This window comes from Canis aureus, chromosome 8, assembly GCF_053574225.1.
Source record: "Canis aureus isolate CA01 chromosome 8, VMU_Caureus_v.1.0, whole genome shotgun sequence".
Taxonomy (NCBI): Eukaryota; Metazoa; Chordata; class Mammalia; order Carnivora; family Canidae; genus Canis; species Canis aureus.
The window spans coordinates 70,243,693-70,270,941 of NC_135618.1; the positions used below are offsets into that span (position 1 = coordinate 70,243,693).

At 61.4% G+C, this 27,249-nt stretch overlaps 1 protein-coding gene across 3 annotated transcripts; it reads left to right on the forward strand.

The window, feature by feature from the left end:
- Window positions 1-265: 265 nt before the first annotated feature.
- Window positions 266-24,603, forward strand: SH2B2 (SH2B adaptor protein 2). 3 transcript variants are annotated; one of them, XM_077908117.1, is made up of 10 exons: window positions 266-1,228; window positions 2,092-2,196; window positions 13,258-13,994; window positions 16,839-16,940; window positions 18,619-18,710; window positions 19,979-20,070; window positions 20,165-20,326; window positions 20,843-21,051; window positions 23,545-23,716; window positions 24,156-24,603. In XM_077908117.1, the coding sequence occupies exons 1-10, from the start codon at window positions 523-525 to the stop codon at window positions 24,488-24,490; spliced, it is 2,712 nt and encodes a 903-aa protein (XP_077764243.1). In that variant the 5' UTR covers window positions 266-522; the 3' UTR covers window positions 24,491-24,603. The 3 variants fall into 3 exon arrangements, with proteins under 3 accessions (XP_077764243.1, XP_077764242.1, XP_077764244.1); XM_077908116.1 differs by having other exon boundaries at window positions 492-1,228; window positions 20,162-20,326; XM_077908118.1 differs by lacking the exons at window positions 266-1,228; window positions 2,092-2,196 and adding an exon at window positions 3,645-3,976 and having other exon boundaries at window positions 20,162-20,326.
- Window positions 24,604-27,249: the final 2,646 nt, after the last annotated feature.

The window sequence follows — 27,249 nt, forward strand, 5'->3', positions numbered from 1 at the left end:
TGTGACTCCAGGGGTACAGAAAGCTGGCGGGTTGGGATCCCTGGGTGGCGCAGCGGTTTGGCGCCTGCCTTTGGCCCAGGGCGCGATCCTGAAGACCCGGGATCGAATCCCACATCGGGCTCCCAGTGCATGGAGCCTGCTTCTCCCTCTGCCTCTGTCTCTGCCTCTCTTTCTCTCTCTGTGACTATCATAACTAAATAAAAATTTTTAAAAAAATTAAAAAAAAAAAAAAAAAAAAGAAAGCTGGCGGGTGCCTATAGCAATGTGCCTGGGAGCCCAGGCTGGACCTTTCAGCTGCTCTGCTGATGTGAGGCATGACCCCCAGCACACAGGAGGTCTCTTCCTTTTCCCACCCCCCCCCCCAGGAATTCTGTGAGTGGGTTCAGACCTTTGCTGAAACTCAAACCCAAAATGTCTTCGTTCTCTTGAGCAGATAAGCAACCCAATCCAAAGGAGAAATCTATTCCTTTAAAAAAAAAAAAAAAAAAAACTATCAGGCTGCATTTGGATGTATGACATTGAATGAGTGATGACAGCTCCTGGGAAACCCCTCCTTCCCTTTCCAGGGTGCTGTGGAGCCATGTGCTCTATGTCCCTTTCCCTTGGGCCCCTGCTTTCCAGATACTGCAGAGCCCATGCCCAAGCCCCCTGAGTGCCAGCTTTGCATGGGGACCCCCTGAGCCACCGGTAAGCCCTAGCCCAGCTCTACTCCCACAGGTCTCTTCCTACCCAGACCAAGGGTCTTCCTCTGGATTTGTGGTGGTTGGTGTTGCCCCACTGGCCAGGTGGCCCTCTGCCTGGCTCTACACCCAGCTCCCACCCCGCAGTCCACCAGGTCAGAGTCCCATGTACTATCCCTGTCTCAGTTTTAGTCCTAGTCCCTCTAGAGCTTGTACATCCAGGGACACCCACCCTCAGCACCTCTCATCATCTGCTCCATCAGAACTTCCTCCAACGTCCCAGAGGCTCCTGCCCTCAGGGACCCCAGATGAACCTGTCTTCCCTGGCTCTCATCCCTGTCCGCACGGCAGAGCTGGTCTTGCCCAATCACTGATACCCTCCACCCTCCTGCCACTTCCACATCTCCCACCAGTTCCTCCTTGTGGGTCAGAGTCACAAACAACTGGCTCTTCCTCACTTCCTCCTCCCTGGGGATCAGACCTAGTGTCCTGCCCTCCCTGGCCAATGACAGCCCACCAGCAGAGCTCAGCCCACTACTCAGAACCAGGTTAGTCCATGGGGGCCAAGCTCTCCCATCTCCCAGAAGGGTGTGGGGTCTGCAGCCAGGCCACCCACACACACTCCCACAGCTCTCCCGGCTTCATTCACAGACCTCCTGGTTCCCAGCCAGGAGTACAGGCCTCTGTGCCGCTCCAATCGATAGCTGGTCCACGTCTAAGCTTTCATTAAGTGTCTGCTGGCCAGGTGCCGCTGAGAGGGCAGCTGGTCTGTGTGAGACGAGGTACCAGGACCTCAGATGAGACCCTCCTTGCTTTAGGACCCCTGAGGAGGGCAGCCCAGGGCTGGGAGGTGGGAAGTGAGGGCTCCTGGCTAGTCTCCACTGTCCCCAACCCACAGAAAGGCCTACCCTTTCCGTCCACAAGATTGGGATAAAAACCCTTCTCTGCCTGTCCTGCTTCCTGGGATATCAGAGGTGACAGGGCGTTGCGAAAGGTTAAAGGGTTCTCTGCAAAGGTCAGAGATCTCTAGGGGTGGAAGAGAACAGGTGGAGGCACTCAGCTAGTGAGGAGATGGGGGGCCCAGCACAGAACCGCCAGAGGTAGGCTGCAGAAGGTTTTGTAAGGGCGAGGAGAACTTATCTAACCACCTGTGAGGGCTGAGGGCTTGGGCAGGAGGCAAGGGGTCGGAGGGGAGGAGGAGTTCCGGGGCCCTCCCCGCCTCCCAGGAGCAAGGAGGAGGTCTGAAGTCTGAGCCGCCCTTCCGCTGCCCGGACCCCCTCATTGGCCTCCTGGAGGCCCCAGTTCGCCAGGGGTCAGTCCACAATTGCTCCGCGAAGACCAGCAGGAGCCTTTGTCTTCTTAACCAGAGTGCTCTCTGTCCTAACCTATGCCTTGGGTTTTGGGGCTGCAGAACCCAGCAGTGGTGAAGAAGCCAGCGCTGTGTCTCCCTCGCATCGGCCCCGTTTGACCTCTGAAGATCTCTCCGGGTGGAGACCGTCTCCCCGTCCCTGTGAAGGTGCGTAGACCCGGCAGGGTTCGGGTCTTCCCAGCCCTGTAGCCCCTGGGCTATTTCGGGCGGGGGAAGCACCGCAGGGGGAGGGCGTGGTGCTCGCCCTCGGGATTTATGAGAACCAGACGTCGACTTCCCCGGTTGCGACATCTGGGCCTCCTCGAGGCTCCCATTGTTTCCACGGCGGAAGGTCCAAGCCAGAGGCGGCCTCCGCCGGGCGCCCAACCCCAAGGGGCCCCCACACCCCCTGCACCCGGCTCTTCTCTGCGGGCCACCCACCCGGCCCCCACCCGCCGCGCTCCAGGGGCATGTTTACGCGCTGGGGAGACTCGCCCCGAGAGGGGCGGCTGCAGGCCGGCTCCTGATCCCCGGGCCCCAGCGCCCGGCCAAGCGCAGCCCCAGGGAAGCCGGCGGCAGCGGCGGGCGCGGCTCGGGCTCGGCGGGGGGCTGGGGGCGCGCCGGGGGCGGGGCCGGCGCGGCTCCAGGCGGGAGGGGGCGGGGCCCGCCGGGGGCGGGGCCGAGGCGGCGCGCGGCGCGCGGGCGGGGGGCCCGAGGGGAGCGGGCGGGGCGCGCGCGGCGCGGGGCTGGGCTCGCAGCGCGCGGGGCTCGGCCGCCGGGACCGCCGAGCCGGGGCCGCGCAGGGCCCGCGAGGAGCGCACGAGCCTTCGAGGTTGCGGACGAGGGAAGCAGGAGCCGCGGCCACAGCCGGCGCCCGCCGGGAGGGAGCCCGAACCCGCCGCGGGCCATGAGCCGCCGGGCCCCGGGAGCCGGGCCGCGGTCGGGGCAGCGCTCCGCCGGCGCCCCGGCCCGCCCGGTCGCAGCTGCGCGCCTGTAGGTACGGCCTGCTTGTCCTCAGTTCCCCGATCCGTCTCCCCAGACCCGGGCCGTCCCCGAGGGCGTGCGGGTGTGTGCGCGCGGCTGCCCCGGGAAGCGCGGCCGCACGCGCCCCGGTCCGCGCGTGGCGTCTTTGTGTGCGCGGGTGGGAGGGAGCGCGACGGAGGGATGCGCCCCCGGCGGGGACCCACTCGCCGACCCCCGCCCCCCGCCCCCGGGCCCGGCGGGAGCGGCGGGAGGGGCCGAGCCGCCTCCGGAGCAGCTGCGCCCCCGCCCCCTCCTCGGGCCCAGGGCGCAGGGCCCACGGCGGGGCGAGCGCAGCCGGGCCCCCGGAGGAGGGGTCTCCGGCTGGGCAGCGTCGCGAGGGAGCCCGGGGCTCGAATCCGGGCTGCGAGGGCGGGGGGCGGGCCCCGGGAGGCCCTGCCCAGTCCGCGACCGCCGGGCCGGCACGCCCTCGGTTCGGCCCAGGCCGTCCTGCTCTGGGTCCCCGGCCCGGCCCGCCCACCCGGGAGCTCCCCGAGCCCGCCCTCGGTAGCGGGGAGGACGCCGTGGGTGCCCGAGGGGCCGGCGCCTTTAAGAAGGGGCGGGCTCGTGCCCTCCATTCAGGCCCTTCGGCCTCAGCCATTGAGGAGCCTGCGGGCCGCGCGGGCAGAGACGGGGACCCGATCCGCCCCCATCAGCCCACCGAGCGAGGTCCTCAGAGGGAGAGGTCTGCAGTGGCTGGGGTCCCCTAGGACCTGGGCAGGGCGGTTCGGGCCGCCAGCCTCGGGAGTACCTGAAGGAATCTGTTAACACCGACTGGGCGCTGGGGAGAACCTCCGACCGGGGCTGGGAGGCAAACCTGGCTGCACCCCGCCTCTGCGCGTTGTACGGGGGAGATGGTGCTGCCTCCCTCGTGGCCGGGTGACCAGCAAGAGTTGCCCCCTCCAGCACACACCACACTGACCGTGGGGTGAGTGAGGGCAGGAGGGAGGAGAGGTCTCCCTAAGAGGCTTTGGCTGTGTCAGTGCCCCGCCCCCCCAAACTCTGCAACCACTTTCAACAGATCTCTTCCTTCCTAACCTCCCTGTTCTGTCCAGGAGGCGATTGGTCAGTGGAGTGACCTAGAACCTTCCAGCTCTAGCAGCTTTGGGAGAGGTCTGGCAGTACGGGCAGTGCTGTTAGGCTGGCATGAGTCAGGGAGTTTATAGGGGTCTGGAAGGCAGAGTTTCCCACAAATTGCTGCCTTCCACCCCTGTCTCCCCCTAGAGGGCATGCCTGATGGTGGGCAAGAGATGCTGAAGTGGGGTTGATTGAATGCTTCTAAGTAATTGAGGGTTGGTACATACATGCTTTTCCTCCTGCCTATCCTGGGAAATGTGTCTGAGTTTTCTAAACCCTTCCTCCCTCCATAGTGGTCTTCTAGGGAGAATACACACACACACACACACACACACACACACATCCCGAAGAGCGGGCTTCCGCCAAGGCTGAGCATTTGGGTTTGAGTTGATGTGCCAAGCAAAGGGCGTCCTGCTGTTTGTCATGTAACCTTCACAATAACCCTGTGGGTTTGGTACTATTATTACAGAGAAAGAAACAGATTCAGGGAAGTGAAATGACTTGGGCCAGAGTCACTCAACCAACAAGCCAGGCCTCTGAGCTACTTGTCTCTGACAAGAGCCTGGTCATTACCTCTTGCACTGTGTACCTATCCTGGATGGTAGGGAATTGGGGTTTTAGGTGCCATGGGCCTCCTGGCTGCTGTGCCCATGGGGTTCTGGTCCAGTCTGGGGGGCTGCTGCACTTCCTGCTCCTCATGGTCCACATGGGACCAAGGGGTGTTGGCAGCCTTGGGGCCTTGGGAAAGTTTCTCTTCCCCAGTCACCTGGCTAGGTCTGTTTTCATGGCTGCGCTCCATCCCAAGGGAAAGTAGGTGTCCCTCCTTATCCAGAGGAGGTTACGGCCCACACCTTTTTGGGCAGAGCAAAGCAGAGCATCAGTGTGTAGGAGTATAGCATCCTCTGGGTGCTGCAGGGTTTCCAGACACTTCCGACCCCCTGTGTATAGGGCCCACCTAGGGGTGGATATAACACCTGCTGGGATTCATGGTCTGGTGCTATTGTAAAAGGGCAGGAGAGTGAGGGTGGAGGCGGGGAAAGGACACAGTGGGTGTTTTCAAGGCCTCCACCAGCTCAGGGGCCTGGCAGCTGTCGGGGCAGAGGAGTAGGAGCTGGTGAGGCAATGCCAGGCTGGGTGCTGAGACTCCGAGGAGAGAACAAACAGGGGTTGGAGGAAAAGGATGTAATCGAACTTGGAAGTGGTGAGTTTGAGGTGCCTGGAGTTTAGCCAGGCTGGGAATTCAGTTGTTCAAAGACCCAAGGAAGCTTTATAAGCTTCCTTGATACCCAGAGTTTGGGGATCCTCAGAACTGAAAGGAGGTACTGAGGTCTCAGTTAGGAGCCACTGGTATGTATGATGTCATGAAAAAGTCGGAAGGCAGACTGGTGGGCTGGGTAGTAGGAGTTGAAGGGGGTGTCTTGCAGATTTCAGGGGTTGAGCCAGGGAGGTTAAGGAAGGAGATGAATCCAGCCTAGGTGAGATCCATGGCAGGGAGAGAGAGGGAGAGACTTCAAGCTGGAGAGGGGCTGCCTCCATTCTATACCCGGGGAGGGCAGGGCCAGTGCAGCTGGATCCATCCCAGCCTGCACTCCACCTATATAGCTCATCCAGGAACTGTCCAGCACCAGGTGCTCCTGAAGGAGGATGGGCTTCCCTCCTAAGCCCCCAAGCCCCAGCATAGCTCCCTGTTCTGGGTCCCACTGCCTGCTTATCTGACTTCTATATCCTCCAGGGCCCAGCTCACTCCCCTGCCCTCCAGCCTGTCAGAGTGCCCTTTCCCAGGGTGGGCATCTCGTTGCCTTTTCCTGAGGCAGGACTGGGTCCCCCTCACCCCCCCTCCCCAAGAATGCCCTCAGAGGAGAGCTCCACTGGGACAGGGCCCTGTTGTAAGTAGCATGCTGCAGAGAGAGACAGATCTGGACTCAGCTCCACCCTCCCCTCTTGCTCATTCTGTGGCCCGGACCCATCCGCATGTCTCCTGACATATAGTAGAACCCAGTACAAATCCAGTAAATGATAGGCCAGTCATCTCCCTTGCAGGAACCCCATTTTCTCATCAGTAAAATGGGCAAATCCTTTCTTCCTGGCAGGGAAGATGTGAGGGGAGAAGGGTTTGAAACAGGGACAAAGCTCAACTGGATGTGGGTTCTAGCAAAAGACCTGAGCCACACTGCAGAGCTGTATTCGTTGGCAGTCAGGGGGACAGTGGGAAACAGGGAGGCCAGGGAAGAGGGTTCTGTAACCATCTGCTCCGAGCAGTGAGAGGACGAGAGGGAATGGGTGCAGTACATTTATGAAATAGAAGCAGAGGAACTTTCGATTCTTAACCAATTGCTTACCTTTTTTTTTTTTTTTTTTTTTTAAGATTTTATGTGTGAGCGGTCTCTATACCCAACCTGAGGCTAGAACTCACAACCCCAAGATCAAAAGTCACATGCTCTTCCAACTGAGCCAGCCAGGTGCCCCCAGCTCTCACATTTGTTAATTTTCTCCACTGTCCCATGTGTCAAAAGACCGGATGTGGAAGTGTGGAGACACTCGGGCAGTGGGGTCCCCAAGGACCAGGGGTCTGCAGGTCCCAGAGCCAGCAGGGTTTGTCCAGGTTGGGGGCATCAGTGAAAGCCCAGGGGCTGGCGGGAAGGGCGTCCACCCTCCCACAGTGGCAAAGGCTGGCAGTGTGTGAAAGGCACGGGGGAAGCCCTGAGTGCAGAGCTGCTCCGGCTCTGACAGCCTCCTCCTAGCGCTGCTCCTCAGCATGGGCCTTGGACCAAGAAGCAGTCCGTGTGTGGGGGAGCAGGATGGTCCTCTTCACAGCTACAGAAACTGATGCTCGGAAAAGCCAGGCCCACCTGAGTGCCCCCCCCACACACACACACACATACACACTGCTGCCCATACAGGGCAAGAGTCCTGTCCCTGTCATTAACCGAGTGCCCTCCTCCACACCCACTCTGCAGCCAAGTCCCAGCAGGTTCAAGGTTGTGAAGACCAGAAATGATGCCCACTTGTGCCTCCTCAGGGGTCATGGGGTGAGCGCAGATATTCTGTGTGGGAGGGTGGGGAAATTCCAGCCCCACCTCCCTCAAGGGAGGCCTTGGTTCAGAGCCTGTCCTGAGGGGATGCACTCTGGGGGTGGGGTGGGGTGGGGTGGGGATTGGGCTTGAGAGCCAACACCCAAGTACCCAACCAGAGAACTTGCCTGGTGTGCTCCACCCCACCCCACCCCCGGGAGACTCAGGCAGCCCGAGGGCTGAAGGCACTCTTGGTGGAAGAACTAGCCCAAAGGTTGTCTGGTCCTGTGGGGGCTGGAGGGGACAGTCCCCACAGAGGCCAGGAGGTCAGCTGGAAGGATAGCAGGATGGAGGACGGAAGGAGCGTTCGTGGTCAAGTGTGGGGTTGGGTTAGCCAAGCCAGGCCAGTCCTGGGAGGCCCGGAGGACAGGACGTCAGTGGGTATGGTTGAGGCCGAGGGACGTCTTGTCTTCTCTTGTGTGGCAGGGCCCCAAGTAGAGACCACAGCTTCCCCATCGTGGATGGTTCTTGGAGGGGGAGGCACTGCCCACCCCAGCACGTAACAGAGCACCCTTAGTTCTGACCCTCACCCCCACCCCTTCTGGCCCTGGCTGTCCAGGTGTCCCCTGAGCATGGAGCTGAGTGAGAAGAAGGTGATGGAGGAGCTTGCACAGGGCCTGCCCTGGAGGCAGCCCCCACAGGACAGCTTCTCGGGGTGCTGGGTGGCTGGCTCGCACTGCAGGGCCTACTTCCCTTCCCTGGGGGCAGAATGTCTCCTGTGGCAGTAGAAGTTCCGGAGAGAGGGCTCCTGCACACGAGGCCCTGAGGCCCCTGCAGTTTGTGGGCCAGGCTGCTGCCTCCTGCTCCCCAGACCTCTGCCCACCGCGGGTTGGATCGATTGGTCGTCAGCCCATTAGCGGGGGTGGCTAGGCTGTCTCATCAATATTTTAAGGAATGACCTGGCCGTGGGGTCCGGAACTGCGTGTGGCGTGTGGCGGGGGCTGATGACTGGCCTTTTTTTTTTTTTGTATTCCAATTGTGAGTGCTATTTTTACCACCGGAAGGCCAGCCGCCCCCTCTCCCAGGCCTCTAGCTGGTTGGGGGTGGGGGCAGGGTCTCCCATCTGGGTTCCCTGCTGCAGGGTTAGCAGAGTCGGAGGCTTGGAAAGGTGACAGGCAAGCACTTGATTGGGCTTCCCCCATCTCGACTCCAGGAAGCTCCCTCCCATTGCACTCCGGCCCTAGTAAAATGGGAACAAAAAATGACGAGCGAGGGCAAGTCATCAGAGCCTCGAAACTGTGGGGCCATGGATCAGGGGAGGGTGATCTCTCTGGGTGGTCACCCTTTGTCTCTGGCCCCAGTCCTCAGGAGAAGAAGCCCGAAGATGAGAGGCAAGCCTTGCCCATCCCTGGTCCCAGGGGGGTGACAGCAGAGCCTCAGTCATCAGTGTCCAAGGACCATGACAGCTCTAGGCCTTAGAGGCCACTGTTCAGCACCCCATTTCACTGATGGGGAGCCAAGGTCTGAGGGGACACAGGGCCTAGCTCTCCTGTTGCCCAGTCCAGCGCCCTCCCGCACTGACTCGGCAGGCCTCTTCGGGCTCCCTGGGGCCATAGGCAGAGAAGCTGGGACCCTGCCCACGGAAGCAAGAGGGCCAAGGGCCACAGGGACCATGGGAGCTCAGGGAGGGAGGGCCAGTGCCCTCCAGTGCCCAGGAGGCTTCCTGGAAGGAAGGGTTTTACACAGGCTAAAATGCTGAGGAGAATTTGAGTAGTTAACAGAGTGAGGATGGCTATCCAGGCAGGAAGGTGGCACGGGCAAAGACCAAGGGGGGTCCCCGAGGAGCCACTGGAGGAGGGAGAGCCCAGGCCCAGCTGAATTCATCCATAAACCTTCCAGGCCAGCCAGGCAGTGGGGGCCAGGGTGAATTCGGCCACCCTGCTTCTGGTACCACTGGCCACCCCTCCCCCTGAGGCTCTGCTTTTCACACATCTGGATCTGGTCACCTGCAGAATGGGAGCGGGCTGTGTCTCATTAATTGGGTGACAACACGGGCTGGTCCCTGGAGAGGACTGGAAAGGCCTCCTGGCTGCACCCAGAGGTTGGGCGGTGGGCAGTGGGGGAAGCCCGGCTCTGCCCAGGGCCACACATGGATCATGACAGTACCTAGCCACCTAGTGCTGTCCTTCCAGGGAGGGGTACCCCTCCTCCCCGTTTTAAAGTGAGGAAACAGGCTCGGCGGTGGGAGCTGTGGTCATTGTCACTCACCCAGAGAGCAGTGGGGTCAGCCTTGGGCCCAGAGCAGCCAAGATCCCAAGTAGTTGTCTCATCCCAGTTTTGGCTCCAAGGGCAGTTGGGTTGGGGTGAGCACAGCCTTGCCCCTGCCAGGACTGAGCCCCCTTCCAGCCAGGTCTAGGCCTCCATCTCTGCATCTGTAACTAGTGTGGGGCTCCCTGCTTACCCTGCTGCTGGTGACTTTTACCTCTGGAGGCTCAACCCCTGTCCTTTCTGTGTAGCTCCAGCCAGACCCAGGGGACACTGAGGGCTTCAGGCCAGCAAGGGCGGGTAGGGGAGGTCAATGCAGGCCTAACCTCCCAGCGCCTCCCAGGCCAGTCCCCACCCAGGACACAGCCACAGCCGCCATTCCCTTGGCAGATCCTTCTCTGAGTCCCACTCCTACGTCCAGTGAGGACTGGCTGGACCCATGCTGTGAGAGCCTCCCCCAGGGCCGTGTACCTCCACTTTGCCCCTTCAACCAGCGGGAAGAACAAGGAGGACCAGGGATTGGTGTGCAGAGGTGCTCATTGGAACTGATTCCTTCCTGCCCCCTCCCCAACCTCTGGGGGGCCAACTGGGTATCCACGCTGGTGCTGGCTCCAGCTCCAGCCCTTCCCAGGCTGCTGTGTTGCCCAGTCTGACCCTCCTGGCAATACAGGGGGAGAAGCCGTCAATGTGGGGAGCACCACCGCCCAGGGTGAATGGATGGGCTCAGAGCACAGGAACAGAGCCTCTCGGGCTTAGCCGAAGGACTCTCTCCCCCAAAATGTGCCCCCTTCTAAGTAGGTTAGGCCGAGGCCGAGGCTCTCCACCTTCCCTGGAGGCCTTGGTGGTGGTGGTGGCAGGGGCATTCCAACCTGCACCCTCATTCCTGACATATGACTCAGGCCTGCCTTCTGCCCCCAAGGAGTGTCTGTACCAGATGAGGAGACGCACATGGGAGCAGACACCTGGAGCACCTGGTAACTGGCACCTTGCTAGAGGGGCTTACAGGAGGAGATTGTGGGAGCTTGGAGGAGACTCCCATGCCACATGGGTGGGGAGGCTTCCTGGAGGAAGTGGCCCCTGGACTAATTATTGAACGATGAGTAGAAGTTAGCCAGATGAAGAAAGGAAGAAGAGCAAGGCAGGAGCCAGGTGCATGGGCGCCTCAGCCCCCCTTCCCCAGTCCTTCCCACTGCGTCGTATAAGTCCGCTCCCAGTTATTGTTCATCCCTGCAACGAGGTCACCCTTCCTTCATCCTCTCCCCTCTTCCCTGTCATAAAGGCCATTGCAGACTGCCCTCGTCCTCCAGAAAACCTTCCTAACTCCCTGCTACCCTCCTCCCCAGTTCCTACCAGGCAAGAGCCTCTCAGCAGCTCCGGCAATTCGGAAAACTGTCCCTTGTGCTAAGTAGCCTCATCGAGTGGCCCATTTCCTTCCCAGGGCTGTGCTGTGGTTATCGACTGCAGATTGATGGCCAAGGCTGCCCCGAGTTGAGAGGGAATTCCCATGGTGCCCTATGGCCCAGCAGCCCTGCAGATGATCTTACAGAAGCGGGGCAGCTATTTTTTACCAGGCATTTAATTACAGAGTTTGGATCCCAGAGGAGAGATGAGATGGTGCTCCCAGGAGCTCTGAGGGAAAGGCCGTGCTGGGAAATGTGGGGATCCTGGCAGGAGGTGATGGCATGATGACCGTCTTAGTTCCCCTAACATCAGGCTGGCCCCCTCAGACAGGGGCTCCCCAAGACAGGGCAGGACCACATTACCCCATTTCCTTGCCACTGGTAGTTCTCACCCTGGCCTGGGCCCAGGGGTGGAATACATAAACACAGTGGGCTGGACATGTGCTCCCAGGACAGTGGCCACCTTGGGGGACAAGGAGGCAAGGCCCCCAAATGCCTAGACACACCAGTAGTTTGATGAGTCAGAATGATAAAGGCTGGACAGGCTGGGAACAGGAGGAAGCTGGATAAGGAGAGAGCTGCAATCCCTGCACTGGGACCTCTTCAGGAAGGCCAGGTTTGGAGGCGCCTGGGTGGCTCAGCTGATGAAACATCTGCCTTCGGGTCATGATCCCAGGCTCCTGGGATCGAGCCCAGCACCAGGCTCCCTGCTCCATGAGGAAGAAGCCTGCCTCTTCTGTCTCTCTCTTCTCGTGAATGAATGAATAAAATAAAAATAAAAAATAAAAAAAAGGAGGCCAGGTTTGAATGGGAGCTCTGGAGGGAGCAGGATTTCAGAAAGTGGGAGCACAAGTAGACTGCAGACCATGGGGATGGAAAGAAGCCTGAGAGGGCAGCGCCTTCAGTGCCAGTAGGAAAAACAGGTCCTACTTAAACACTAGAGGGTAACTCCCTGGGGTCCTAGAGTCAGGGTGAGCATCCCAGGCCTGTCACTAACAAGCTGTGTGCTCTCAGGCCCCGTGCGAGGGCTTAGGCAGTGTCACAGCTGTGACATGCCTGGTGTTCTGGACACATTCATTTATTCATTCAGTGTTTTGTTTTATCTGTTTGTTTGTTTGTTTGTTTATAAAAGATATTATTTACTTATTTGAGACAGCAAGAGAGAGCAAGCATAAGCAGGGGGCAGGGGCAGAGGGAAGAGCAGGCTCTCCACTGTGCAGGGAGCGCGATATGGGCTCGATCCCAGAATCCTGAGATCATGCCCTGAGCCAAAGGCAGATGCTTCATGGACTGAGCCACCCAGGCGCTTACTTGATTTTTTTAGTAATCTCCATACCCACCGTGGGGCTTGAACTCAGGACCCTGAGATCAAGAGTCGCATGCTCTTCCAACTGAGCCAGCCAGGCACCCCATTCACTTAGTGTTTACTGTGCCTACTGTGTGCCCAGCACAAGGGACAAAGGCACTTGAAACACTGCATTCTCAGGGGAAGGGTGTGGAAGGGAGTGCAGGATAGGACAACTCAACCCCGCAGGGGAACAAATGGTATGTCAGATGGGGATAAGCACCGCAGAGAAAAGTAAGCAGGCCTAGGGCATGCAGACACCAGCACTGGGTGGAGCAGGAACATTCCTTAGTAGAGTGGTGGTCAGAGAAGGCTATTGGACAAGATGGTATATGAGCAGCCCCTGGTAAGGGAGTGCAGGAGAAAGGACATTCCAGGCAAGTGCCAGAGAGAATTGCAGGTGCAAAGGCCCTGGGGTGGGACCCAGCAGCAGCCAGAGCAGAGTGGGCGAGAAGTGGCAGGAGATAAACAACTCAGGGAGGTAAGTGGAGGCAGATCCTGTGACGCCTTGCGGGTTATGAGTAGGACTTCTACTTTTACCCTGAGTGGAATGGGAGCCAATGTAGGATTATGAGCAGAGGAGGGACCTGATCTGTCTTGTTTTGGGAGCGACGGGTGTGTTCCTGGGTGGAGAATGGACTAGGGGTGAGGTGAAGTTCCAGGGGACCAGTGAAGAGGCTGCTGAAGTGCTGCAGGGGCGGGAACAGATCAGGGGGCCCCTGGAGGGCAGCTCAGAAGATGAGTGGGGAAAGGTTGGGTTCTTGGCATATTTCGAAGGCAGAGCCAAGAGGATTCACAACTTCCTCCTGCCCAGCGCGTTTGAGCGCCCTCAGGAGAGGTCAGCTTGGGAAGCTAAGTAGGGGGCTCGGAGGACCCTGCATCAGGGCACCTGGCACCCCAGAAACGACCTTGAGCATGCCGTTTGAAGGGTGCGCCTGGGGGCTGGGGGGAGGGGTCCCCTCCTGCAGACAGTGCCCCCCCCCCCCCCCCCGCCTCCCTGGTCGTCTTTCTCTGCCCCCAGCCCCCCAGCCCAGCACGCAGCCCCGGGACCCCCGGGGGAGGGCGGAAGGGCAGAGGACCCGGAGTCACTCGGCTCCCCTGTCGCCCACAGCCGCAGGGGGCTGCGATGGGACGGGAGCCATGAATGGTGCCGCCCCCGGCCCCGCCGCCGCCGCCGCCGCCGCCCCGGTCCCCGACTGGCGGCAGTTCTGCGAGCTGCACGCGCAGGCGGCCGCCGTGGACTTCGCGCACAAGTTCTGCCGCTTCCTGCGGGACAACCCGGCCTACGACACGCCCGACGCCGGCGCCTCCTTCTCCCGCCACTTCGCCGCCAACTTCCTGGACGTGTTCGGCGAGGAGGTGCGCCGCGTGCTGGTGGCCGCCCCCGCCCCCGCCCCCGCCGCCGCCCGCATGGAGCCCGCCGCGCTCAAGGCCGCCGCCTACGGCCACTCGCGGAGCTCGGAGGACGTGTCCACGCAGGCGGCGGCCAAGGCCCGCGTCCGCAAGGGCTTCTCGCTGCGCAACATGAGCCTGTGCGTGGTGGACGGCGTGCGCGACATGTGGCACCGGCGCGCCTCGCCCGAGCCCGACGCGGGCGCCGCCCCGAGGGCCGCCGAGCCCCCCGCCGAGCCTCGCGACAAGTGGACGCGGCGCCTGCGGCTGTCGCGGACGCTGGCGGCCAAGGTGGAGCTGGTGGACATCCAGCGCGAGGGCGCGCTGCGCTTCATGGTGGCCGACGACGCGGCGGCGGGCGCGGGCGGCGCGGCCCAGTGGCAGAAGTGCCGCTTGCTCCTCCGCAGGGCCGTGGCCGGCGAGCGCTTCCGACTCGAGTTCTTCGTGCCGCCCAAGGTGAGCGCCGCCCTCCCCCCGCGGCGGCCCGGGCGCCCGACCTGCAGCCCTGCAGCCCTGCAGCCCTGCAGCCGCGAGCCGCCCCGGTGACGGTGGTGGCGGTGGCGAGGGCGGTGGCCGGCCGCCCAGGGTGTGAAAGCTAGCCTGGCTGAGGCCAGCACTGCCGCCCGCCCGCGTGCCCCATGACCCTCCCCTCGGGAGCCCCGGGGGCAGCTGGGGCCTCCTGCAGGGTGGCAGACCTGCCCCATTCGGAAATTGGGAATAACTGTAACATTAGCACCCGTTTTCTGAGGGCGCCCGCATGCTGAGCCCTGAGCCTGGTACACAGCCCCCTCCCCCCAGCCTCCCAGCCGCGGGGAGGGGCATCATGGTCCCCAGGTCACCCAAGAGAGAACAAAGGAATACTCAGAGAGGAGGTGCGGCCTGCCCAAAGTCACAGAGCTGGGGGGTGGCGGAGCCGGGCTAATTATACTCACCACCCTGGTGGTCCTGAGAATGGAGGAGCTGGAGGTGGGAGCTGCTTGTGTGCTGGGAGGTTCGGAAAGGTGGGCGGTTGTGCTGATGCAGCTGGCAGCACCCCAAGAACCACCCAGCCCTCCCCCCCTACTCCCAGGCACCTTTAGTCACCCTGAGCCTCTCGCCTCTCTCCATCTCCTCATCTGTCAGGACTCTGGGTGCCCCTCCTTGCCTCTACTCCCTGGAGGTGCAGGGTGTGGGTCCCCAAGGCTGGAGAGATGGAGAGAGTCTGGAGAGATGACTTCCCAAGGGGTTTTTCCCTGCCGGGCACCCACCATTAGGCCCCTCAGAGAAATCCTAGACAACCAAGCCAGCTCCGCTACTTGTCAGAAGGGAGACCTGGGCCTGGTGAGTGGGGCAGGCAGGGTGGGGCTTGCCCAGAGTCACCCAAAGGGCAGAGGCCCAGGGCTCAGTGCCTGTGGGCCTGAGTGGCAGTTACAGCTGCCCCGCTGTAAATAGCGTCTGCTGCTCTTGGGGAGGGGTGGGGTGCAGCAGCTGGCGCCTCTCTTTTAGCCTCTCCCGGCCTACCATTCACCGCTGGCAGAGGGCAGGGCTCTTGAGGGCTCACGTTCCCAACCTTGGAAGAAGACAGGCAGCTGGGTTCCTAATGCCCAATCTGGCCTCAGACCCTCCTTTTCCCAGGGAAGGGTTTGTGAATTCAGGTGCGAGCCCCCCAGGAAGGCAGACAATACCATGCTGAGGTCTTAGGTCAGGTTCTCCAAATGTGTTGGGTCCCAGGGTGAGTGGGCCCCTTCAGGGCCTCCCTGCGGACACCGCCTCCCGGTGCCTTTTTAGTCCTGCCTTCCCACCCACAGTCCAGATCTCCTGCTCCTGGGGGCACCCTGGGAGCACAGGAGTGTGGGGTCTGCAGGCTCCGGGACTTTTTCCTGGGGTCTTCAGACTTTGCTCTCACCTGGCCCCATGAGTCAAGCCTCTGGCCTCCTGCCCCCTCATCCTCCAGGAAGCCTCCTGGGCCTCAGGTGCCCCAGAGCCCTTTGCAAGGACAGCCCCGGAGAGAAGAGGGCCTGGCCCCACGCTGTTGGGGAGCCATCAGGAAACCTCCATGTGCAGAACCAGACAGTAAACGTCAGTGGAGTGAGCACTCGCTCTGGGAATCCTAAGGACAGAAGCTTGCACTGCATCAATGTCCACCAGGAGCAGAGCCCCCAAGACAGGCATCTCTGGAGACACAAGCAGAGTGAGGAAAGGCTAGAGATGTGACACCACCTGCAGGCTCTGGCCAGGGAGTGGGAATGGGGAGGTGCAGGGTCAAAGGCCACCACTGGGCTAGCTAGGACAGATGCATCTCAAGCACCAGGCAGAGGAATCGGCACCTGCGGCCAGTGGAAGCCCAGTTAAAGCCCCCAGTCTAGGCCTGCACCATCCATCTGTGTCTCCTCTCTCTACTCCCAGATCACGACCCCCTGCCCTGCCGGCTGGTAGGATGGCCTGCCCTGGTCAGCTGCGGCCCTTCGGCACTGCTCCAAGCCCAGCCCTGCATCCGCTGGATGGCAGCCAGCACTACCAGGAATTCCCATTAGCCTGCCCACCCAATGTGTGGCGCTTCCCTTTCCTCCTGAGAAAGTCCCTGTCCCAGAGCCCAAGCCCTGCCGGGAAGCACAGTCTTAAACCAGCCCTGGGGACTTGAGGGCCAGAGCCAAGAGCCTTGGAGCAGAGTGGAGAGAGCCAAGCACGGAGTGGCCCTCCCTGGAAGCCCTGACAGCTCACCTGGCTTAAAACCCCACACCGGTCCCTTGACCTCCACCTGGGGACATGGCCATGCCCAGCTTCAGGAGCCCTGTTCCAAGTCAGGGACCCCAGAGCCGTGCTCTGGAAAGTCCAGTCTCAAGGGGAAGGGCAGCATTTTTTTCTCAAAGGAGCTAGGAGAAACTAGAAATTATCTCACTGCACCACGCACAGCATAAACATTGTCTGGTGAGACGTTTGTTTCGGAAACACTTTTACCTAAAGTGTGTACATCGTGGGCCACGGTGTCAGATCTGTTTCTCAGTCTGGGTTGGGGTCAAAAACCACAGATGTGGGTACACGGGGCGGGAGGGCAGTCTGGGGAGGCGTTTCCCCTCCAGGCTCAGAGCTGGGAGAAGCAGATGTCGGTTCCAGCTCTGTCTGTGCCTCGCTGTGTGACAGTGTGGGGAGGTCCCTTTGTTTCCCTGAACCGCCCCCCCCCACTCACCCATCTGTGAACTGGTGATTGGAATACCCCCATGCTGGGGCTGCCATGGTGCTCTAAGCTGAGGGTTAGGAGGGGGACAGAGGGTTTCAGGAGATGCTGGGTGACTCTCACGGTCCCTTCCCCTGGCCTTCCAGGCCTCGAGACCCAAAGTCAGCATCCCTCTCTCGGCCATCATTGAGGTCCGCACCACTATGCCCCTGGAGATGCCAGAGAAAGACAACACGTTTGTGCTTAAGGTAAGCCCCCCGCCCCCGCCCCACAGATACCCTGGCCACCCCAGCCCCCCCCCCCCCGCCCTCCACCGTGGGCAGCACAGCCTGAGGCTGCGTAGTGGGAAAGAGGGTAAGGAGCCAGCCGCAGAAGCTCTGGTGGCGGGGCCCGGGACCCTACCCAGCTGTCTGGCACACAGCTAGGACTTGAATCTGGGCCTGGCCCATAGGGCTGCGTGCTCTGGGTGTCACCCACCATCTGGGGCCCCCTCTTCCCATTTCCTCCTGGCCTGGTGAAGCTCCTCTGAGTTTCACTTCCTCGCCTCCCTTCCCCAACTGGAACCAGCCTATACCCACCCCATGGCCTACAACAGTTATGCAAATGCCTCCCCCCCCAACCCGGTCTCTGGGCACCAGAGTGTGGGAACCTGCCCCGTCCCACAGATGGTACAAAGGCATTGGGGGTGGCCGGGGAGGTGGGTCTGGGGGCAGCCCGTCCTTTTCCCAGGCTCCGCCACAACAGGGTGGCCTGCTTGGGTTGCTGAGGACACGGCTCCGGGCTGCCAGGGCTGTGGCCCGGGGCCTCCTCAAAGCACTGGGCATTTGTGAAGCCAAGCCCCCAAGGAGGCCTGGTTCCACCCACCTAGAGCTGCATGGAACACCCCCCTCCTCCACAGGCTCCCCGTTGGGTTTATGTTTTACTTGTCCCTGTTTGTTTAGCCATGAACTCCCTTATTCATTTAGCAAACATTTGCCAACCCCATACCCTGAGTCACCCCAGGCCCGGGGGCTGAGGACACAGTCCCTCCCTGCTTGGCATTCTTGTCCGCTGGGTGCGACAGGCCCAGAGCTTCGCTTCCAACAGCCAGCCTGCCACTGTGTGGGGGACTGTGCTTCCTGCTGGCCCCACTTTGGCCTCTGTTTCTCCATCTAATCAGATAGGGGTTGAAGGTGGTCCCTGAGGCTCTCCCAGCCCTGACATGCTGGGAGGCAGCAGCTGTATTTTAACTGGGACACACACAGGAAGCTGAGAGCCCGGGGCCTTGGCATCACGGAGATCTGGGTTCAGGTCCCAGCACCACCACTGAGTGCTGGTGTGAACAAGTCATCTGACCTCTCTGACCTTCAGTCTTCTCCTTTGTAAAATGGGGAAAACCTTCCACCTCCCTCACAGGGGCTGTTGGGAAAAGGTCATCAGATAAAGTCTGTGCAGGATTACACTCTGGGCCACAGCAGGGCTTTCTCCTCCTCTCTTTCCCTGTGGGCGCTGCCTGTCCCAGTGGCCTGGCCACAGAGGTAGAGTTCCAGGCACTCAGGTGTGGGAGCCCCTCAACTCCGTGTGCTGGGGCCAGCTGGGCCCTTCATTGACTTGAGGGTTGTGATGTTTTTTACCCCATCTCCTGGGTGCCAGGCCACCGTGGCTTCCTCAGAGGCTGCATCTCCAGTGCCTGAGGACCTGAGTCAGTGGGGCCAGACATCATCCCCGGCGATCCCCACTGGTGGGCCCCAGGCTGCTGAAAGTGTGGCCAAGGCTCCACCCCGAGACCCTGGCCTAGGCTTGGGGTGGTGACCCCACTGTCTTCCGGGCTGCCTGCACCAGCGAGCCCCTGTGGAGGAGGGTTGGGACGAGCCATTTGCCCTGGAGTGTTCTGGGGCTCTGCACTGAGGGCGCTGACAGACCTGGACTCTCGGCCCCCCCTCCTAGGTCGAGAATGGAGCTGAGTATATCCTGGAGACCATCGACTCACTGCAGAAGCACTCGTGGGTGGCTGACATCCAGGGCTGTGTGGACCCCGGGTGAGTGCCCAGATGGCCCTAGAATGGGTAGATGTGGGGGGCTGGCCAGGGAGTGCCCGTGGTCCCCCCTTCCATGGGGAGGTTTCCCGTGAGGGCAGGAGCTGAGCTTGGGAGCTGGGCTTTTCTCATTGTAGTCCTGGCCAGGCTCATCTGTACCCCTAGCCCCAACAGACCCTTTGAGGCCTGCTTCACATGGCCTGGGCCTAAGGACCTAGAAGAAACTTGGCCTGAGACTTGTCTTCACTCCAGGGGAGTCAGACCAATAGGAGGTGGGCAGTGATGGGGTGAGCCCGAAGGGCCAGGGGTGATGGAACAGAGGCAAGGCCCCAAACCTAGCCCTGGGGCTCAGAGCTGATATGCTGGTAGAAGTACTCCCCTCCTCCAAGACTTAAGGAAGAGCAGGTCTGAGCCAGGCAGAGGGGACCCCAGGCCTGCCAAAAGTGTGAGGTGTGCGAGGGCCTGGGACTCACAGAGGATGTCAAGGCCTTTGGATAGCCAGAGGTAGAGCTGATGAGGGGGACTTTGATGAAAGCCTGGAAGCTAAGCTGGTAGGTCGATGGCAGCGGGGAGCCATGGCTGGTAATAAGCAGAGGGCAGCTACAGTCAGCTATGTGAGGAGGAGCAGCAGGGAGGCTGGCTTCATGATCCAGGAGAGATCCAAAGGGCAGGAGTAGGAGGCGTAAGGCCAGGAGCAGGAGGGGTAGGCCGGCCAACAGCCAAGCATTTGGCAGCAGCTCTTCTGGCGAATGGGGTGAGCCAGGCCCGGGGGAGGGGCTGCTGCTTTCTAATTAACAGCTTCATTTGAGGAAGCACAATTAAAGGCCTGAGTGCCTCCCAGACCCCCCTCCCTGCTCCATCCCCCAAATGGCTGCAATCCCTCCCCTGCCACCCAGCCATCTGCCCTGCAAACTCCCACCCCCCCACCCCGCCCAGCCCCTGGGAAAGCGAACCTCACTTTACAGTATTTTGGAGCTAGCGGGATCCCAGACACCTCATATCACAAACAGGGAGACAAAGGTCGGGGCAGGGAAGGGAGCTGCCCTGCCATCATTTGAGGGACACCTGCTGGGGCCATGTCCATCGTGGCCACAGAGCAAGCTGACAGTGTGTAACAGAGGGACATGGAGGCAGAGGGACCCAGATGAGCAGGATAGGGCTGCTGCTGGCCGTGGAACTGTCAGCCATCCCATCCCGAGGCTCCTTGAGCAGCTGGTGGTTGGGGTCCGAGTCCCATGGCAGGACACCGTTGTGCTTCCCTGCCTTTGCAGGGACAGTGAGGAAGACGCTGAGCTCTCCTGTGCCCAGGGAGGCTGTCTGGCCAGTCGAGTGGCCTCCTGCAGCTGTGAGCTCCTGACGGATGGTATGTGGGGAGCAGAGCTGGCTAGAGGAGTGGAGGGCAGGTTAGAGGGGGTGGTTGGTCCCGGATGGCTTCCTACCTGCTACTTCTCCAGCAGGGGACCAGCCCCGGCCCCCAGAGACCATGGCAGCCGTGGTGACAGCTCCACACAGCCGAGCTCGAGATGGCATTGGGGAGTCCCTGGTCCACGTCCCGCTGGAGACCTTCCTGGAGACCCTGGAATCCCCAGGTGGCAGCGGCAGAGACAGCAGTAACACAGGTATGATGCACACAGTCTTCTCTCCCTGGGCTCCCCACCCCCATCCCAGGCCACAGAGGCCCTCAGACTCCCCTGAGGACCTTCCTGAGCCTCAGAAGCCATGATGTTTCACCCGACCAGGTCCAGCACATGGCAACTTGGTAGTTCTGCCTTTTGTAGGCAAGTCTGGGAAGGGGACCCCTCCCCCAGGCCCTGGATTCCATGGAAAATGCTGGTGGGAAGGAGTGGAGCGTAAAGGGTTGGAACCAGAAACTGGGGACAAGGAGACGACTTGTTCCCAGGTTTCCTGCTGACTTACAGAGTGACTCCAGGACACTCGGTTTCCCTGTGCTTCAGGTTACCTCCTATGCCAAACAAGTGGGTCGGGCCGGTTCCCTGCCTTGTTCTAAGACCGTTCAAACAGCGTTTTAGGGGCAGATATTCAACCAGCTGTTGCATCTCTTCTCTCATTTACTCATTCCCCCCCCACACACACCTCTGCTTCCCCAGGCCCCTCACACTGTCACCCCTCTACAGGGGAAGAGGGAGCAGAGCCGGAACCCGAGGCCGAGCCTGAGCTGGAGCTCTCCGACTACCCCTGGTTCCACGGGACCTTGTCACGGGTCAGGGCAGCTCAGCTGGTGCTAGCAGGCGGGCCCCGGAGCCACGGCCTCTTCGTGATCCGTCAGAGTGAGACTCGGCCTGGGGAGTACGTGCTGACCTTCAACTTCCAGGGCAAGGCCAAGGCAAGTCGGGGGTGGGGGTGGCACAGGGGAGCAGCATGGCCAGCCCTGAGGGAGGGGTATCGTCCTGAGGCGTGCCCTCACCTCACCTGCATCCCCCTACCCCCACCGCCCTGAGGAGTGTAATCAGCCCCAGATGTGGTTTCTTAATTATCCAGATGGGGAACTCACTCACTGGTGGCTGAGCCCACAGGAAGCCAGGCCCTTCTAAGGGTTTGCCTTTGACCCTGTGCACTGGGGATCGCTTACCACTAAGGTTTCTGAGGGTCTCTACGCACAGCCACGTTGGTGCAGGGCTGAGGTCAACCACAACCATGCCGCCCCACCCACTCCCAGGTGACTCCCCTTCTGCCCTGCTCTGTAGGGTCAGTTCACCAGCCCCTCCTGGGCCCCAGCTCTGAGCCAGGCCTGTGGCAGGCCCAGGGTCACAGAACCACGCACAGGCGGGCCTTCAAGAGCTGGGCAGGAGAGGAGGAGGTGGACTGGGCCCTACAGTCATGCAGAGTCTACAGGGCCACAGAGCTGGGGGTACTCCTGAGCCCACCAGCCAGAATAAGGGGGTTGGTGACCTGAGGCGTGCAATGGATGGAGAATCCTTGAGGAGATCCAGACAGGGCACAACAAGTGGGGAGGGCAATGTGCCTAGATGGGGGGCTCTTGAGGAAGGATACTGTGTGCTAACAATGTGCTAATAATAATAAGGGGCAAAGGAAAACATGACAGGAAAGTCAGATGATGTTGGGGTAGGGGATGGCTTGTGGTTACACTGAGACCAGAATGAGCCGGAACCTCAACCCAGCTCCCCCCAGCATCCCAAATCTCCAATAAGGATACAGACCTGGCCCCGGCTCCTCCCAGAACACAGTTCCCATCAGTCCCTGCTGGAGGAGGGAGCACCCCAGGGCTCCCGCTGCAGGCCTGCTCTGGGGGTCAGTGTCCCAATTCCTGGTTGGCCTGGCACAGGCCCTCCCCTGCTCCCTGGGCATCTCTCCTTGGCAGCGTTGGCCCACCGTGGAAGAGGCAGCACCTCCCCCGGGACACCTCGGAAAGCAGCTGCCCTTAACTAGTTCCTCTGGCAACCAGGCGCTTAACGCTGTCCCTGGCAGCCCGAAGTTTACTGCTGGGCCAGCAGCGCCCCGGGCGGCCTCCCTGGAGGGCCTGGATCTGACTCCTGCCCAAGCCAGAGCCTAGGATGGCGCCCAGCCCTCTGTGGGGCATGGTGGGGGTGGTGAAGCAGGGTGGGAGGCTCCTCTCCTTCCTAGGGCAGGACCCAGCCTTAAACTTGCCCCAGTTGCCACCCTGTCAGAGCGGAGTGACTGTCCAGGGTTTGACAAGTTAGTCGTGGGGTAGAGCAAGACCTCCAGCCTCCTGCCTGCACACCTCCTAGGAAGAATGACCTCTGCCTTCCCAGGCAGTTCCTTTCACCTTCCGATAATAAATGTCTGGAAGGTTTTCCGCAAAATTGAGATGCACCTGCCCCCTGAGGCCCAACTCTACTGAGGCCTTTGCCTTCAAAGGACCCACCCAGACTTGAGGCTGTCGTAGGCCCCCACTATGCTGTTCTCTCCAGCTGAGCCCCTGCCCTGGCTGCCAGTAATGCTCCCTGGGTTCACTACACTGTTCTGGCAAGTTCTGGCCATGCTGAGTAGCAGAACTCACTCATGCAACCACCTTCCACCCTCAGGGCCTCTCTGTCCTTTATGTAAGGGGCCAGGCCAGCTTCCCCTCCTCCTGGGCTTGGAGTCACATGCATACCCTAAAACCCTGCTACCTCTGACCCTCTTGCCACCTACCCCCCAGAGACAGCCACTCTTCCTCCTGCGGGACACGTGTTGAACAAAATAGGGCTGAAGCCAGAGACCTGTGGCTCACCACTAGAGACCACAGGCCTGAGTATCACCTGTCACATGCGGGCCCCGGGGACCCTCAGAGGACCCAGCTCTGTTCCTCATGCTCCAGATACTCCCACTGCAGCATAGCTGAGATGGACATTTGGTCCCTCCTCCCCAGCTAGACTTGGGGTTGTTTCTGGCCCCCTGGATTTTGGCTGTGCAGGAACAGCAGGCCAGCACCTAGCCTGCAAGGCCAAGAGAATCACACAAATGCGTTCTCTTCCCAGCTCTGTGACTGGGGGGAGTCCCTCCTTTCCCATGCCTCAGTTTCCCCATCTCTAACATGGAGGCTATAATCTCCACCTTCTGGGATTATTGGAAACTAGAGATGGGGTTGCAAAGGGCAGGATGCAGGTGCTTCTAGCATAGGGACAAATGCATGGCTCCCTTCAGTCCCAGCCTGGCTCTGTTCCCTTCCTTCCCCATCCTCACTACAGTAGCGACCCCCTGAGATGGGGCTCGATGTGTGACGTGCCCGCGTGCTCTCACACTGCCCCATATGCCCCTGTGACACTTGGTACTTGTAGTCACCCCCAAAAGTACTTGCAAAGCAGTTGGCTAGCCCAGAACTCCATCTCTGACCTCCCCCCACCTGTGCCCACAGCACCTGCGCCTGTCCTTGAACGGCCACGGGCAGTGCCACGTCCAGCACCTGTGGTTCCAGTCTGTGCTGGACATGCTGCGCCACTTCCACACCCACCCAATCCCCCTGGAGTCCGGGGGCTCTGCAGATATCACCCTGCGCAGCTATGTGCGTGCCCAGGGCCCCCCACCCGGTAAGGCCCCCCACTTGGCCTGTGGGATAGCTCAAGAAGAGACGGGGTGGGGGGCGGCAGGAGGGGAAAGGAGGCACCCGCAGGGCCACCAGGATGGGAGAGAGGGTGGCAGCCCGGGGAGCCCGGCCAGGTCCTGAGTGATTCGGGGCAGGCCGAGGGAGGTGGCTCAGAGGAGCACCGAGGGGTTCTCTGGGCTCCTGCAAAGGGGGGCTCAGCGCGGAGGAGGGGCAGGGGCAGGTCAGGCTGTCGGGCACACGCGTTGTGAGTGCCCCGTTGCCCACAGCGGCGACGTTAGCTGGGGCGGGGGTCGGGATGCGGCGAGCGAAGGCGGGGCTGCCCCGCCCCGGCACCGCGCCCCCTGCGGCCCCGTGTGGCTCGGGGGCCGGGGCGGGGCGAGGGTGCCCGGCTGGGCCTGACGCGCCCGCGCCCCCCGCCGCAGCCCCGGGGCCCTCGGCCGCGCCCGCGCCCCCCGCCTGCTGGAGCGAGCCGGCCGGCCAGCACTACTTCTCCAGCCTGGCCGCCGCCGCCTGCCCGCCCGCCTCGCCGTCGGAAGCGGCGGGCGCGTCGTCCTCGTCCGCCTCGTCGTCCTCGGCCGCGTCCGCGCCCGCAGCCCCGCGCCCCGCCGACGGCGCCCTGAGCGCGCGCAGCCGCAGCAACAGCGCCGAGCGCCTCCTGGAGGCGGGGCCCGGCGGCGCCGAGGAGCCCCCCGAGGCGGCGGGGGACGGGGCGCGGGGCCGCGCGCGCGCCGTGGAGAACCAGTACTCGTTCTACTAGCCCCGCGCCCCGCCCCGCCCCGCCCCGCGCCCCGCCGCCCCGCGCTGGGCGGGAAAAGCAAAGCTCTTCAGTGAAGACATAATGTTATTAAAGAGCCTGTTTTAGGGACTGCATTCGGCTCTCCTGTCGTCCTTTCTTCCGCCCTGGCCTCGGACACTGCTCCTCTGGGCCTGGGGAAGGCGGGGGCACCACACAAGGCACCCCCACCTCCTCACCCCCAGCCTCCGTCCAGCCCACACGCAGCCCTTGTCGTTTGGGGAGCCAGCACCCCGTCCAGCGGAGGTGGGGAGGCGAGCGGCAGAATCTGGAGGAGGCCCGGAGCTGAGGCGCCAGGCCCCACAGCGGGGCTCCGGCGGGAGGGGGAGGGGTGACCCGAGCAGACGCCTGGGGTCAAGAATGAAGGCTGGCGGAGGGGAGGGAAAACAGGAGAAAGAAGGGGCCCCTTTCGCGGGGACACAGTGAAGATGGGGGCTGGGGAAGTCATGGGGCTTTGGATGCCAAGATGAGCTGGTCCCTGGCTAAGAGAGTAAGGGTGTTCTTGGCCAGGTCAGCAGGGGCGGCGGGTGGGCGGGGGGGCAGGTTTCCTCCACATTAGGGATTGGGCAGTGGGAGAGGCTGGTTGACTCAAACTTGGGAGAGGCCTGAGGGTCTTTCCACCCTCCCACCCCCTCGACCCTCTCCTCTACCCCCTCACCCCAGCCCATGCTTCCCTGCAAGCAGAGGTCCAGCTGTGGCTCCTGTGTCCCTGGGCAATGGAGACACAGCCTACTCAAGGTCACAGCACTCCAGCCCTCAGGCCATACTCCCTCTGAGAAGGATTTCCTTCCTGTCAAGCTAAAGAGCACCCACCTACCCTGAATCCAAAAACCTGGGACCACAGACCCAAGGTGCCCCTGCCCAGGAGTGCCCTTGCAGGGCCTGCGCCTATGATGTGCCATTCAGACCCCCAGACCGATAATCCTCTTGCCTCTGCAGCCCCAGCACCCATACGCCCTTCCCCACGTGAGGGGCACCAGCACCCCCACTGGGCTCCCACAGCTTTGCTGCTGCTCCCAATTCACAAAATGACCTGGAAGTGACTGAATAGTGCCCCTGCTGCCACCTCAGAGAGGGAGGAGTACAAGGCCACTGCTCTGCAGAGCAGCCTGTGCCTCAGCTTCCCACATCTCCGTTCATGTGGCCAGGGTTACTTTGCACTCTTGCTCCCATCCCCCGGTAGTTTGGGATGTGCCCCACCCAGACAGGAGCAGAGCAGGTCTGGGGTGAGGCTCAAGCTGGCCAGAAGCCCAGCAGCTGGTGAGAGCTCTGCATGGGTGCTCTCTGCCACTCAAGCATCTGGAGTCACTGAAGATTCTTCCCCTCCAGCAAGAGGCTGAGCCCCAGACAGCACCCCAATCCTGGGGCTCCAGCCTTCTCCCTTAGTGGAATGTCCCCCTTCAGGCCCTCTCCTCTCCCCTCAACCCACCCTGACACAGTTCCTGCCCAAGCAGGAACCTGGGGCACTCCTTTAGCCTGTCGCCTTGGCTGAATTGGGGGCACATGAGAAAGCAGAAGATGGCCTGCACCCACCCCGAGGATGGTAGTCCGACACTGTTTCTGAGGTGTTCCCAGAGTAAAGTGAATTGGGGGGGGGGTGGAACGGCAGAGAATGAGAACCCCCTGGGCACTCTAAGGTACACACTGGCCCTGCAGCAAGACGTCAAAGTGGAAAGGGGGCTCTTTCCATGACATGGCCCCCAAGGCGAGATCCTTAGGCCTGCTACTCAAAGTGGTGCTTCCAGAAAGCCCAGACTCTGTGGAACCCTGGGGAAGCCATAGCCGTGGCCCAGTGGCAGCAGCATTTCTGGGGGGGGAAGCACTTCAGATGCCCACTGGGTGCCAGGTCGGGCCCACAAGATAGCAGGGCTGGCCCAGGCACTACAGTCACATGGCCAATGTGCCCAGGCTGCCTGTTGCGGGCACTGATGGGGCTGGGGACCCCAGGTGCGAGGGATAGGGAGTAGTATGTGAGAACAACCAGGTTGAGAAAGTCTTGAATGCCAGCCAGAACTGAGGGGCACTGGGGATCCAGAGCTAGTTTGAGATGGGAGCAAAGGTGGTCAGCTGGGGTGGGAGGGGCGGGGGGGAAAGATGGGTTGGAAGGGGCAAAATAGAGGGCAGGGGGCCAGGGAGGCTGTTGTAGGTGTGGGGAGGGCAGGGCAGAGAGCTGGGGAAAGGAGGATTGTCCATAGGCTGATGGGAAGGAGCTTGAGGCTAGGAGGCCAGTCGGACCCACCTGGAGACCTATACCCAAGAGCTCCCCACACGGAGAGAAGGAAGAACTCTCGCCCTCCTCCAGCAGGGGGTTCCAGGGACTGTCTCCACCAGGGACCATACCATCCAACCCTTGCTGCCAGATCTCCCAGGTCTCCCTCCACGTAAGAGATGGGGTTAGAGGTCTTCTCTATGAGCTGCAGAAGGGGAACTGGGGCTACCAGAAGTCTCCAAGATGAAGAGCTGAGGGCGGTAGAGAGGCGAGCCACTGCCGTTGATTCACTCTCTTGGGAGGGGCCCTCGGGCCAGAGGCAGGGACATGGTGAGGCTCAGTCTGGGCCCATGTGCATGACCGAGGCGGCCTGGTCTCAGAGGGCACCAGGCTAAAGCAAGGGTATAAGGTCTCTCCGGGAGGGCACCCAGGCCTGACTATGTGAGGTGGGTTTTCCCTTGCTTCGGCCACCCACCAGCCAGACCAAGAAGTTGGAAAATGCTCTCCGTCCTGC

Coding starts and splice junctions, on each gene's coding strand:
- SH2B2 (XM_077908116.1), top strand. CDS start 523: ATGAGTGATGACAGCTCCTGGGAAACCCCTCCTTCCCTTTCCAGGGTG. Junction 13,995..16,838: donor AGTTCTTCGTGCCGCCCAAG/GTGAGCGCCGCC, acceptor CTGGCCTTCCAG/GCCTCGAGACCCAAAGTCAG. Junction 18,711..19,978: donor CAGGGCTGTGTGGACCCCGG/GTGAGTGCCCAG, acceptor CTGCCTTTGCAG/GGACAGTGAGGAAGACGCTG.